General features: G+C 38.4%; 3 protein-coding genes across 9 annotated transcripts in view; 1 reads left to right on the forward strand and 2 right to left on the reverse strand.

Annotated features, from left to right (window-relative positions):
* Gprk2 (G protein-coupled receptor kinase 2) overlaps positions 1-14,895 on the forward strand; it is a 77,863-nt gene that overhangs the window by 26,632 nt on the left and 36,336 nt on the right. The window lies entirely within an intron of this gene.
* On the reverse strand, positions 4-6,814 carry Boss (G protein coupled receptor bride of sevenless). 3 transcript variants are annotated; one of them, XM_077410431.1, is made up of 10 exons: positions 6,154-6,814; positions 5,701-5,882; positions 5,148-5,276; positions 4,226-4,726; positions 3,066-3,575; positions 2,287-2,778; positions 1,621-1,961; positions 1,338-1,416; positions 1,186-1,244; positions 4-1,020 (listed from the first exon to the last, which is right to left on the reverse strand). In XM_077410431.1, the coding sequence occupies exons 2-10, from the start codon at positions 5,828-5,830 to the stop codon at positions 745-747; spliced, it is 2,517 nt and encodes an 838-aa protein (XP_077266557.1). In that variant the 5' UTR covers positions 5,831-5,882; positions 6,154-6,814; the 3' UTR covers positions 4-744. The 3 variants fall into 3 exon arrangements, with proteins under 3 accessions (XP_077266557.1, XP_077266556.1, XP_077266555.1); XM_077410430.1 differs by having other exon boundaries at positions 1,186-1,416; positions 6,353-6,811; XM_077410429.1 differs by having other exon boundaries at positions 1,186-1,416; positions 6,154-6,810.
* Positions 7,623-14,816, reverse strand: LOC143899830 (lysyl oxidase homolog 3). 5 transcript variants are annotated; one of them, XR_013257610.1, is made up of 9 exons: positions 14,193-14,802; positions 12,592-12,738; positions 11,968-12,246; positions 11,378-11,620; positions 10,473-10,770; positions 9,865-9,993; positions 9,581-9,704; positions 9,275-9,451; positions 7,623-8,476 (listed from the first exon to the last, which is right to left on the reverse strand). XR_013257610.1 is itself a non-coding variant. In XM_077410506.1 (8 exons), the coding sequence occupies exons 1-8, from the start codon at positions 14,401-14,403 to the stop codon at positions 9,329-9,331; spliced, it is 1,554 nt and encodes a 517-aa protein (XP_077266632.1). In that variant the 5' UTR covers positions 14,404-14,801; the 3' UTR covers positions 8,735-9,328. The 5 variants fall into 5 exon arrangements, 4 of the variants coding, with proteins under 4 accessions (XP_077266632.1, XP_077266633.1, XP_077266634.1 ...); XM_077410506.1 differs by lacking the exon at positions 7,623-8,476 and having other exon boundaries at positions 8,735-9,451; positions 14,193-14,801; XM_077410507.1 differs by lacking the exon at positions 7,623-8,476 and having other exon boundaries at positions 8,735-9,451; positions 11,378-11,587; positions 14,193-14,797.

The following is a 14,895-nucleotide window of genomic DNA, read 5'->3' on the forward strand; positions in this document are numbered from 1 at the left end:
AGTCACATGTTACTTTTAATATTACTAAGATAATAGATCTGTGTAAGAATTATATCAGACATATGTAATATAATATAAATCTATTTATACGTATATATATAAAGTCAAGAGTGCGAGAACATGAATATAATGTCGCATATATAGAGATCTATTATCTTGGAATATGGATAGGCTAGGATATCTTTAATCTTAAGATTGGTTATAATCGTTAGTTTATTGAACGTATACACGATTGACATTGTCATTGCAAATAAGATTTTCATAGCCTATCCTAATTTTTATTTATTAATAATTTGATTTTATATCATCTGCAATAAAGATGTTTAATATCGCGAGACTCAGTATTGCGAACAGTACTTTAATGACATCAGATGTCACGTCGGACTAATAATCGTTTTTCACAATCAAAATGTGACTATATCGAACTGTTTATGTTTCGAAATATAAAATGGTACTTCGAATGTCTCACTTGATACGCTTTTTAATAGGTACGTGATTCACGCAATGATTATAAATACAGGCCTTAGCGGGCCTTAGAGTTATTAGATAAATCAAAGATCTTTCAAAAAATAAGAGACACAATGGAAAAAAGAAATCTTTTGCAGATTATGAATTTTATTTGGTCATTATTCCAATTTTCCGTGATTTAAATCTATTAAAATGTTTTATTATATATCCATTTTATAAAAAATTTATAAGGACATGTAGGAGATTAAAAATTGAATACTAGATTTAATAAACTTATCAAAAACGGGTAACTCTGCTGGCACATTCGTCCTCCTGATTTTCTTCGTTTTCTTCTGCTTCGTCCTCTTCTTCCTCAACGATTCTTCGTTCTCTCTCCATATTCGTTGGGCTGGTGTATCTCATGGGATACATTTCGACATGTAGTCTAGGACTAGGTGAAGAATGATCTCTATTACAAGTAATTTCTGCATTGCTTTTCTCTCCCAGAATTATCCTCTGAGATTTATAGATCCTTGGCTGCGCGTAAATGACGTCATTTGTTGCTGCTAGAGACTGAAAGTTGGAATTTTTCACATTGAGGCTATATATACGTTTGACGGATTTTTCCATAATTCAATCTCATATAGTATATTAAGCACATTATAGGAAAATGATGTTATCTACTTATAAAATATATATATTTGATTAATCTTCCGCGACTTAATGAATATTATTTACCCTTGTATTCTCGATATACATTCGTGGCGTGATATAGGCAGCGTCGATCTCCTTCATTTCTGCACGACATTCGTAATTATTATATACAGGCATTTCATAGCGATGTGTACTTCTACATCTCTCGAGATATTTCAAGTTCGGGCTTGAATTACCGTAGTAATTTGGATATACTGATGGCACTCGTAGAACCTGATTTTCAGCAGGATGAACGTAATCGTAGGAGGAACGCGACTGCAAACCGAGTTCTTTTTTATCAATGAGAAAACTTGAATTTTTTTTCAATAAAAATTCATTGAATTATTTTACATAATATAATACAATAATGTTAATTAAGAAAGTTAATTAAACTTATAATTGAAATTATAATAATCGATAACACAATTAATGGTACTAATTATAATAATAATTGAGAGAGAACATATGTAGCGTCCTGACCTGCCTGACGATAGTATTAACAATCGAATTGGTCGGTCGATTAACGCGATCGAATCTTTGTTCGGGATCTTTTCTCCTGGGTGTGTGCGTGACCATGTAATAAATCCTTGGTGTTAAGATACTGAATATAATCAAGTAAGCTGTGGCAACTATACCGAAGGAAACGATTGCGTCGCGATTTTTAGGGTGCATCAACATGAAGGACGTTAGCCATATCGTCCATATTACGAATAGACCGACAGCAGTGCCGAAGAAGCATCTTCCCTCATAATAATTGCGTTGTGTTCGGATAATGTAACAGCAAGCAACGAACAATCCAATTAATAAAGATATGTCATATCCTGAAAATAATATTTAAACTTTAATTTTAATAAAGCAATACTATAATTGCGATTGCCTCTGGATAATTTCAGGAAACCATTGAAACATAAAATTTTACATCAAATATAAAAAGACGTGTAATATTAATATTAATATAACTTAATATCAATATTAAGTTAGATAGAAATTGGAATAAGACAAACTAAACTTTTCAACATTTCCAAAAAGAAAAAATAATTTACTTAAAAGATTCAGAAATTATAATGAAAAAATATCATAATTATTTAAATCACAATCGCTCGCGTAAGTTCAACGTAGAATCAATAAATAACTCGGTTAATGTACCTAATAACGCAATAAAGATGAGACTTCTGGCGACCATAGCTGAGTTCATTGTGCTCAGAACGTAAAACATAACCGATATGGTAATTTGCACGCCGTACATAAAGAGCGTCATAAGACTCTGCAGATATCCGTTTATATGAATGATAAAAACACCTCCCGCGGACAAGGCCAGGAAGAACGCTCTCGAGAGCACGATCGAGAACGTGAGGCCAAACGCGAGAGTGGTGAGAAAGATCTTCCAGGCGTTCAGGCTCTCCGCGCCGAAATAATCGTCCGTTACGCAGAAAGGCAACGCTGTCAGTAGGGTAAACAGGTTGGCCAGGACGAGGACAATTGTGAGGGCTGGATTACCGTCGAGTATTTCTCCAGTCACAAAACGATGGACGATAAAGATCACCATGACGCAGCACGCAAGAACGCCGCATACGATGGCGATCAGGAAAACAGGAACGTAGATGCTGTTCTTCAGGATACTTTTGCCGACGACATCCACTGAAATGTCAAATGTTAATTAAATACGTTAAAAGCAAACGATTCTGATTTCTCTAAAAAATATGCGTGATTTAATATCATTTTCGATAGCTATAATTCTGAAAGAGTTTTATAGAAGCAAGATCTTGGATGAAAAAATCTTAAAAATCTCAATAACTGACGAAAAAGTTTAAATAGATTTGAATATTCATAGTTACACGCTGCGAGATCGTTCGATAGCAATTCAGCGCGGTGAATCGTGCAATTTCTATACTCGTGGTATTACTTACATTCATACCGTTTTTTACCTTTTGTAATGTCGTGCGCGTCAGAGCGCCCTTGAAAATTCATGCAGTTCTCGCAATTCTCGGCAAGGTGCTCCAAACAGAGCTCCGGCTTGCCGGGCATCGTCGTCTTCGGGAGAACGCGTAAATTTGACACTTCGATCTCGTAAAAAGCGACGTCGATAAGCTCGTGTAAATCGTGTTGCATCTTCGTGGCGATCACGTATCTCACCGAGTGCGATCGCGGTTGCACGTGGAGAACCTCGTAGACATCGACGTCGCGAATTTCCCGTTGCGATTCTGGGGATTGCGTCACGATGCTGCACTCCTTGTTGTCGATCGGGCAGCTTCTCTTTAGGAGATCCCGGAAGACTTCCGCCAGCCCGATGACGGCCTTCCCAACGTCGAGGAGATACGGAGAGTGGTTCGTCGAGTTGTCGGAGTTCTCCGGGAATTCGCCCGTGCTTGAGAATTCGCCAAGATCGAAACGAGGAATTTCCGGCTTAATGACATACGATCCGGGTGGTATGAGATCTGGAAAGTTGAAGACGTTGCCGTGCGAGCGATAAATTTAGATTGATATCTCTTGCATCCAAATTTCGACTTGGATATCTAGGATCATCGAAATAGTGCAATAAGTTACCGAAATTAAATTTTTTTTAGAAAAGAACATCTATACATAAAACATGAACAGACTTTCATCTCGATTTTGCACATTGCTGAGAATTTCTCATCGCATTAGATTCGCGCAGTGAGTTAATTTATTTAATGGCTGCAGCAATATCGGTTAACTTTAATTGTAGTTTAACCGCCCCGGTTGTTTCGTTTTGGCTTTAATTCTGGACAGAAACAAAAGACCGCTCGAACTAAGGTTAAAGTTAAACGACGTTGCTGAAACTGTCTCTTAACTTTCAACTAATACCACGGCTAAACTTGGATGATGTAACTGCTGTTACAGGAACAACTTGACGTCAATATTTAATGTAATAGTGACATTAATTTAGATTAATATTTCTACGTTTATATAACAGACAAGTTACTTTCCAATTGTGATGACATTACATAAGTAATTTTAATAAAAGAAAATAAGTATTTTGGTTTATAAAATGTGTCATCGCGCAAAGATGAAACTATTATCCACTTGCAATTTCTCCCGTCATCTATCGATACCTAAAATTACTTGCCGTCAATATCCGAATTATCGAGCGGCAGCAGGAGCCACGTTTCGCTGGAATTCCTCGATTCCTCGTTCTCTCCCAGCCATCGTAGCACGTCATTTCTCTGGCCGATTGCGACTATAACTGTTTCCGTGACGTTCGCGTACCCGTACCCGTCACCGTTGACGCGCCTGTCACTTCGCTTCACGCACACACCAGCGTCCTTGGTAACTTCCAGGAAACGATCGAGAACGTAATCCGCGTTGGTGTACACCAGATCGACGATCTTGTATTTGGTGCTCAGATAATGCGCCAAGATATCGATCAAGGGCATCGTAAAATCTCGTTCCTCGTAGACGCCGATCGGCAGACCGCTGTGATCGTGAAGATAATCCATCACATGCCCGTACTGGGACGACACCAGCACACCCATCTCGTAATCCGGCGCGCAACTTTGTTCGATCGCTACTCGCAAAACTTGTCTAAACACCGTAATCCTATCACGACACGTGTCGAAGATTCTTAGTCCTGTGGAATATACATGATAATTATTCACGAGAATATACTACACCTCGGATATACCTAAGGATTATCTTGACTTTCATAACTAACTTTGATAACATATAGATCTTGAAATTCTAAAAACATTTTGACATATATTTTGATATATTTGCTTGCAACTTTATTTGCGATGATCATTTATCATTTATAATCCGATCAGTTGTATTTTCAGCAATAATGTTTAACGGTGCAAAAGTATGTGGCGTAAGAAAAACTTATTTATTCCTGCAGAAAATTTGAATATTTAAATTAATGAATTGTTTCCATAAAAATAGAACATAATTTGACTAATCACAAACTTTTATAGTAATTTTATTTCATAATTTTTTTTTGCTATTGCGCGGTATTGACTTAATAGATACGTACAAAAGTGATTTATTTTACTTACCTAATTTCACACCTGGTATATAGTCATATTTGTTCAAAGTTTGCACTATATGTAATATCGTCGAGATTTGTTGGAGACCCTTGGATGACGATACGTTGCAATATTGTCCGTAATTGGCATTCACGAAGACTGATTGAATGTCGATGATCGTTGCCCAATTGTCAATAGTCAAAAAAAGAAAACAAAAGTTTGTCGTAATTTTTCTTATTAATTTAACTAAAAAATTATTTGAGAGAGAGAGAGAGAGAGAGAATTTTTTTATTTACGCAGTTTTTTCATTTATACGTAAAAATATGTGCAATTTAAATTTATGGAATAATTAAAATATTTACAAATTTATAAAAGAAAAACAATAATATTTACAATTTTCAAAATTACTGTAATTGTGAGAGATGATATACATATATGTTTAAGACTGTATTTACTTTTTATTTTCCAAAATTAACAATGCAGTGCAAATGAATTTCTCCATAAATATAAATTATACACAAAAAATTTCTAGATTTATATTTAATTATTCTAATTAATTGAAATATTGCTGAATATCGCTTACCGGTTAAAATAGCGTCACCCGTAGTCTCTAATAATGTGGTGTTTTCAGAGCATGTTTGCTCGTTTGTGCTCAAAGTTAGCAAAACGATACTTAACAAGATCGAAGCTTTAATGAGCATATCATTCGCCATCGTTTAATTTCTCATCAAGACATAAATAATTTATGTGCGTACGATGCGAACTCTGGCAAATGAAATATATGTAGGTATGTCAAATATTCTTTCACTATTTCGATTATCGCTATATTAATAGCTTTAAATTAATTTGTAAATCTTCTATAATTCATATCATACGCATTGGTTTATTATACTTATTTATTTTACAATAAAATAATATTAAAATGAGAAGAAAAAGCTAAAGCTCTAATCATACAACAAATTCATGATTTTTTTTGCTGTCGCATTTTGCGTTATTTTACATATTTGTATTACTATCATATATTTCTGTTATTTACGTAATTAGCCGGAACGATCAGCATTCAACAATTGTGATTTTCGGTGACCTTAGGTCGCAAAGAATCGTTTAGCACGAAGAGCATCCTTCACGAAAGTTCGCTCCCTCGAACATTAATTTCGATGGCATTTATTAAGTCGCGTGACAAGCGCCACTTCGTCGTTTAACAATCGGTACGAAACACGCGCACCCCACTTTACCTTCGCTGTGTTCCAATTTTTGTGATTGCCGGTGGACGTCAGGGCCTATTTTACGCTCGGCTGACGGACTTAAAGCTTCAGAAGCCTTAACTTCGATATCGATCTTCCCTCTTGGATAATCTTGTCGCTTGGAAAAATTCTACTCTGCGAATATAATTTCCGTCGAGGTGCGCGCGACTGACTGCTCTTCGGACGACGTCGTTGAGGAGTTTCCACCCCTCGGCAAGTATCGCCACTTCGAACGTAACTCGTCCCCCCAGCGCGTTTGATAAATTATTCTCGGCGGTTCATTCGCTTCGAAAAATTCTCCGAACAATTGTGATCCCCAAGGGGTGATGATCGTCGCGAGGATCGTTACGCGCTCTTTTCTTTCCGCGACGTGCGACGTAAAAGTCGTCGCGACACTGCGCAACCTTCGACACTCTGTACGGAAGCCGTACCCCTGCGGACTATCCCTATGTTTTTTTTTTTTTAAACGAATTATACGATTGGTCACGTTGCTGTTGGACACGACGCGTAATTGACAGTCGACTATTTTTTAATACCGTTGCATAAAAAGATCCAAGTAGAGAAATTTGATAGAATTTGGTATCATTAAGCTTTGCCTTATACTCTAAAAATGTATTACACTCTAAAAATTATAAATACAATTACCATTATTGTTTTTTTAAATATATTATATACGTTATTATTATTATTTACGCGAGATTGATGCTGTAAAATGTCGTCATGCTCTACGTAACTTTGCAAGTAGTTAAAAAAAATGACGTTTTTGACGTTAATTTTATTGGAGTTGAGAGAAACGATGGTTTAATCATCTTCTGACCTGCCATCAGACTGTTTTTTCGTTGCGAAGACCGAGAATCGGCGTAAGGGCGAAGTTAACTTAATTTCGCTTATTTTATGACGCCGCGCCTTCGCGGATTTAATTCACCTAAAACACAGGGTGAATGTTACGACGGCTGTTATAATTATTTTATATTCCTCGTGACAGTTTATTTTCTCCCAAAAGAGATTGGATTGGTAGAAGTATCTTCAAGGCAGAAATATCTTCCTCGTTCTTCCTCTGTGTGTCAGGTCTGAAATATTAAATATATTTCTTCTTTTTTTTCTTTCTAAAGTGGTTAGCCGCTTTACAGACGCGACGTAGGGGACTCTCGAAGTTATATAAGTTTAAATTAAAGTGAGAAAAGTTGATATTTTGTAAAAACTTTTCAATTTTATCTTGACATATTTTGATATAATAAAATATAAAATATCTCTTTTAAAACATTCACTTTCCAATGATCTTGTCATAATACCTTTGTGTATACTTTATTCAGACCGTCCTAGAAAATATCAGATTCGCGGAAGAAACTTTCCAACCATGGGAGTTTAGAGAGTCTCCAGGCGGGAACTGAGAAATCACCACGATTTTTTTTTTATACGATACTGCTCATAGTTTGCAAGTCTTTTAATTAACGTTCACCTTCGTGAAGCTTTACAATATGATAATAATATCGTGACACTCTGTATATAAGAATGAGAGAATATATATAGTCGTCCTAGCTGATACATCTGTATGGGAACACCTGCCAGCAGGTAGCAGGTAGCCAATGGTAATATCCAACATAGTATCGGAGCGTGACGAGAAGCACGCCTCTATCCTAGACCCGGCTTAGAGCGAGCTTGTATCCCCGATACGCCTGCGATAGTCATTTTCCCAGGAGTCATAATTAACGTTGCCGTGCACGCAAAGATTGAGCAATCTCTCGTGAGGGTGCCATCGGAACCCCCGAAAGAACGCGAACGTCTCCGCTTCGAATTCTTATCGAGCACGGAGGCGTTTCGCTCATTGTTCTGCGAGTCTTCCTTTTTTTTTTTTCATTTTTCGAGATTCGCGCGGCCGCGCGGACGAATCTAGAGCGGTTTCACGGCCGGGGAACGTCTATAAATTCGATCCTAGACTCCGAAACTTGTGATTCCGTACACGGAGAGCATGCTGGCCGAGGAAGTGAGCTGGCCGGGTCGGGCAGCTTCGATCTGCACAGCCGGTTGCTTCTCGCTAGGCGCGCACAAGCCTAGACACCAACATATAGCCAAGCCACGTTGGTAATTATCCGGCTAGGGTCGCACCACAGTGCTCTGTAATTATCCGAAAAGTGGCGTGAATGGAGACGATGGGGTTTAGAAACCCGAGAGCGGAGACCGGTTATTCGAGAAGCACGAATGATGTTTTTTTTAAAAGACTGTCATTGTAATTGTAGTCTGTGAGTTTAGGGGGAATAATCCGAAAACATATATACATATATATATATATATATATATATATGGTGTAATGAAAACGTAGAACGGAAAATTCAAAATGTAAGAGACATCAAAGATTGGAACTATTCTTAAATCTTCTATATAATTCTCCATATATTTTCTAGCGTTTTTCGTCTGAGTAAGATAATTTAATCTGTCATATATAATATAAAACATACAATTAAATTAATAAAATAAAATACATTTTTAGATTCAAGTCTGCGATATAAGTAAATATAGGATAGCAGTTTAGAAATAAACGGAAATTAAAGTTGAGCTTGTATCTCAAAATTGTTTTTTTTTTAAATATTAGTTTTTCTTTATAAATTTATTAGAAATAATTATAAGATTATAAGTTTACGCGTATAAGAATACGCTGAACACACATCTAAATATGGATCTCTCAACTAGAGTGTAACAATTTTAAAACAACGTCTCAATTTTTTTCCATTCATTCTAACGATTGCCACTTTTTAATCTCGTGGATGTATCTTGCGTTTCGATTGAAGTTCTTTGTTTCTGAACTGTGAAATTCACTCGCGAATTCTACACAATACACATCGCAAGGTCGCAATGTGTCGCCTCTTGTCCGTCATGTCCAGTCAACGCCAACGAGCCCCGACATAAATCTCTCACCCCGTAGATTGTCCCCAGCTAGAAAAATCCTCGCAATCGCGTGTGCGCATCGTGTCAAGGACGTCCCATTATGCAACTGTGGACAGTTGCAAAAGTTTCCGTATAAAGCAGACGGCAGATCGCCGCGTTGTTATCGAACGACATCTCTCCAACTTTGAATTCGGGATTCACCGCGACCTGAAAACAAAAGAGAGCTTCCTTCATCGCGGTATTCTCCATCGCAGGCGGAATACCGCGATACTCGCAAACTCGCCGAGGGAGATCTCTTGTTCGATATTTATGAAAATGGCTTTATTACGACTGTACCTTGAGCGTATAATGTCCTGGCTCGAGCTCGGAAATGTCCACCCACTGGCAGTCGATATTGTGCTTGTAAATGTCACTGCAATTAACGGAAATACCTTGGTCTCCGTAATTGGCGCATTTGTATCTAAAACGGTAACGACATATCATATTATGAACTTCGACTAATATAGGCGGATTTAATCGCAATTATAAACGCGAAGGGAATGAGAAGGAGTAACGGTAAAATTACATACGCACGTCGCGTGTCACCCGCGAAAAGAGGGTTCTATAATCAGGATTTTTACCTGGGTTGCACTTCGGGCATACATTGATTGTCCTCGAGGCAGAAGGACGCTTTGTGGCCTTCGGCGACTTTATTGCCGCTCGAATCGATTACATCGAAAGTGGCGAATACTTCCATCGAGTGATAATGCCTGCGAACGGAAAATGGTTGCCTCGGAATTAATGTTCCTTTCCTCTCCCCGCGTCAAAATGTATTTAAATTATTGCGAAAATATAATTTCCAAAAATTCCAATTTTTAATTGAAGTCGTTTATCGTGAAATAAAATCTCTCGCTTAACGTTTTAGGTTTAGGCAAATCAAAATGTTTTAGTCTTCTGTCAGAATTTTTCATGAATTTAGTTTTTATCAATTTTAATTTGAATTGTATACTTATTTCAGAGTTCTGTTTTAGAGATTCTTAATGCTACCAATCGACCATCATAATTCGAATAATTTAACGTAATACAGACTTGAAGCTTCTTCATATAGCTCATCGATTTCAGATATTCAGCTGTTTATCGTTAACGGACAGGTACTTGTGCACCTGCAAGAATATCTGGTGCATATCGATGTATTAATCTTACGACGGACGATCGAGCTCTAACGATCCGCTATCCGCGCTCGACTTACATATGACACATGTGCCATTCCCAAAGGTGTTTAGGCACAGACGGACGAAAATCCGCGGTGCCCGCGTTCAAGATTCTCGCGGTGAAGCGCAACAATCGTCTCGTCTCCAAGTGCCAATTTTCGGACTCGCGTTGCATCTCGTAGGCCTGCGAAGCCACGCAATTTTCCTCCATCGCGCATTGCAGCCAATAGAGCTGACGGTCCTCCAAATGTGCTGTGCGCATTAGCTCGATGTGATCGAACACGAGATCGGCCATCTCCCGATGGCACACCACCCCTGCCACGTTCTCCGCTGTCCCTAAAATCACGGTAAGATTACTTCGCGCTGACTCTTGCATGATAAACACTGAAGTTCCGTGCTCGCTTTTTGATATAAAACACATGCCTTCTTGTGATATTTCTCATTGTGTGTATGTTAACATTCTCTATACACTTGATATATTTCACAAATACTATATGAGATGAAAATTAAGAAACAAGATTTTCACCGTCAGATTTACTCAGAAAATTAACTAGATCTTTTCGAAGAAACTTTGTTTATAAAATCTACTTGTTTATAAATTTACATTTTTTTCTCTTCTATTGTCATAATTAATTTCTTATGCAAATCTGATAACAAAAAAGGAAAAACTTCCGCGAACTTTTCTTATTTCTTTCATATTTATGGAATATTTTTCTCAAAGTACTTTAATCTTCAGAATACGCTATTATATATATATATATATATATATATATAATGCTATAGTACCGATGATTTATTTATGAACAATTCGGACTTAAAACTTTTTCTAATCAGTTTTGGAATTACTGTTCTTTTTATTTTTTTTATTCTATTTTTTATATGGATATATATTACTACTAACATTTTTCATAAATATCTTATCGAAGATGTCATGCAGAAGTACCTGGGCAATCTGCAACCTTGTCATGTAGGCATTCTGCCAGATTCCCCTCGTTCCCATTGCATTGTACCCCGCTGATTGATACCGGGATTGTTTCCCCATTTCCGAAGAAATTAGTCTGTATCGCGTCAGAGGCGTAACCGAGGCCCAATTGACGGCAAACCACAGCGGCCTCGAGAATGGACCAACTGTCGCCGCAAATGACGCCCCAATCTGAAATCGAGTGTCCGCACGAATTTCGCGTGTCTATAATAGCAAGTTCAAATCTATCATAGCTCGCTGATGTTTGCAGTCATTTAAATAACAAGAGCTTAGATTTATAAATATATATTTTTTACTTTGGCGATTTAATAGTGCGATAACGCTGTAATTTATAAAGAAAACATGTCTGTGATTTGTATTTACATATATTAATTGTCATTATTCTCTTAATTGATAATATCTATGACGTTTTTAGTGAATCTTTGGATAAAATTAAAATTTATGCTTAAACATACAATTAATTAATAGATTAATTATAATTGGTCTAATTTTTTAATAATTCTTTATAATTATGATTAGTTATAGTCTCCTCGGGGTAAATGTTTCGCTACCTGCATTGCCCAATTTAATTTCCATTCGGCCCTCGGAATGTACTCGTCCTCCGGATAATCGTAAAGCCGTGCCTTGCAGATACGAGTCCTTTATTCTGGCCTTCAGTGACTTCTCTTGCGGGACTGATGGTGACGATGTTCTCGTTTCCTTGTCGCGCGAGCAAATGACGCCGGCAGCTTCGTTGCCGCCGCAGTCGGAGATGCCCCAACCGTCGAAACGGCATTTCGCGAGTTCGACCTCGGATCCATCGCAGTAAACGTTATCCATCCAGTATCTTCCTTTGAGGCATTTTTCAATGTAAATAGTCGCGCACGCTTGTATTTCATATTTTAATTAATCGCGTTATTTAACCGATAAAATAATATGACGTATATGCTTGAACAAACAGCAGAGTCAAGTAAAATAAAGTGTAAAATGAAACTGGAAATATAATATCTATGATGTTATTACTACGGATTTTCAGAGATAAAATTTGACGCGCTAAAAATATAACGCGTGTCCGTCAATAAATTGGAATAAACGAACGGCTCGTTACGGACGATCTTGCTCGTCTCGGCAATGTACACGCGACTCGACCGTGAAAGACAGCGATTTAAGATGAAAAGACAATAAATATCTCTCACTTCTGGCCTGACCGAAGTGGCCATAAGTCGTTGCTTTAATTGCACCGTTAAAGCCTAATTGCTTGCAAACCACATTGGCCTCGAAGTCGTCCCATTCGTCGTCGCATATACTGCCCCACTTCCCGTCGTGAAGTATTTCCACGTTTCCTGTGCATATAGCAATAAAATCTTGTGCTTACGTGTTTTTTTTATTGCAAGAACCTGGCGCAATAAAAAGGAAGTAATCGATTTGCAAACTCTCGGTTTACCATAGAAAGCATTGTCGCAATGGCATTCTGACAATGATAATAGGAAACATTTAATATAAAGACGAATATATTAAAATACTTATAGTATTACTAAAATTGATCTCTTAAATAATTTAAAAAAAATTTGTATTATTATTTACGTAAACACCAGGATTTATATAATTCTTAAAAATTTGATGTTTAATATTTAATTAATGTAATAATCGATTTTAATTATTAAGAATATTTTACAACGGTAATAATTACAGAAAGATGCTTGAATTTGCTATTAACGATTTTGAAAATTGATACTTTTCTTGTTATATCAGTTGATTTGACGTTTTAACTGAAAGCTCTTAAGTTTTAAGTGTCAAGCTTTTAGTTACAATTTTAATCGCTGCTGTTTAATATCGTTTGGCTCAATAAAACGCGGAAGCAAAATCGCGCGGGGAGAAACGCGGCGAGCGCGGCCTTCTGTCTTAACAATACACGACGCGAGGAGCGTTCGGCAAAGCCGGGCCGGCCGGAGATCGCGACCCTATTTTACGGTTTGATTTTACGGTGACCACGTTATCCGGCGATTCCCGGTATTGCGCGTACGTGTGACGCACGGCGCTCTGACACATGGTCGTTGGCATAAATCTTCCTCGAGTTGACCTCTTTTTAATCGTCATCGCGCGAGAGCGACTTGAACGGACGCGTGATACAACTCGCGCGCGCGCGCGCGAGCCTTGCTCTTTATCTCCGCGAAACGGAGCGAGAAAAAAGAGGGGAAAAGAGAGAAAGAGATTTATAACCCCCGTTTATATTACAGCCGCGCGCTTTATCGCGGGGAAAATATCAACCCCGAACGCGCGGAGTTGCGCGTCGCCCTTTCATCCCGGCCGGATTTATACGCGCCTCGTTACGACGCGGTCCCTCGTCGGTGCGCAATTCGGTGTGCAATCGATACCCTATGCCTTATACTCGCCGCGCTCGGTGTGTCGTAGTAAGAAAATCGCGAGAGGATGCTCCCGTAATAATAATTGATTGGTGCACCAATTGATCCGACTGAACGACAAAGTTCCTTTGTTCCGCGTACGTCACGGCGCTCTCCGTGCCGCTTCCTCGATTCGCGTAATTCTATATGCGGGATGTATCATCCCCTCGAATAAAACGGGATAAAACTCGAACGAGAGAACTCGTTCGTCCCGTGTTATTATTACTGTTATCGTCGCGCATTTATCGTTCGTTATTCACGTTAAATCGTGTCCCGGCGATTTTAAGGTAATCCCTTTCTCAACGATGTTTTTCGAGACTGATGTCGTTCGCTCGAGATTGCCGACAATTATTTTAAGAATTAAATCTCGCGTAAAATGAGTTTTTCCAGCGCACCTTCGTGTTCGCCGCTTTCACCTCCTATCAGCTTTAACGCTCCCTCTTGCTTCTTCAACTTTCGGAAGTCCTTTCTTAGCTTCCTGACTACGCGCGTCTTCTTGCCGCGGCCGCTGATCCAGGTAGCGTTGTTGCTCGTGCAAAATTCAAACGCGGATAACAGCACTATCAAGCTAAACGCGATTCCCACACGTTGCAATTGCAATCTCATTTTTCTTGCGTTTTGAAAGCTTCAACGTTATAAATCGTTAAAGTCTAATCATAATTTGCATATTTGACGTATCCGTTGCATCGTTCGATATTGCACGCGATATTTTGAATTTTACAACAAGAGGAGTTTCGACGAACACTCACGACTCAACACTTTCCACAGATTATTCTTTCGCTAGGGAGAATACGGAAAAGAGTAATTGTACCAAATTCGTGCACGCACATTTCGCGTACGATTCCGCGGGCTACTGAACGCGCAACACGTACGCGCAATGCGTTCGCTCCTTCGCCGTGACGCCGGCTTATAAGATCATCGGTCCAGATGGCGGATCGTTTCTTTTCTCGCGTCGCCGATCTCTTCCTGAATCGTTAGCCGTAGCCCCGATGACCCGTTTAAGTCAACTGTCGGCGCGTTTAGAATAGCTATGACTATCATATAGTCCCCGATGGGAGACTTTGAGAGATGTTTCTATTTTTGATTTGCGGTTCTCGT

Source organism: Temnothorax americanus, unplaced genomic scaffold (genome assembly GCF_048541705.1).
Source record: "Temnothorax americanus isolate GAGA-0224 unplaced genomic scaffold, ASM4854170v1 Scaffold29, whole genome shotgun sequence".
Classification (NCBI taxonomy): Eukaryota; Metazoa; Arthropoda; class Insecta; order Hymenoptera; family Formicidae; genus Temnothorax; species Temnothorax americanus.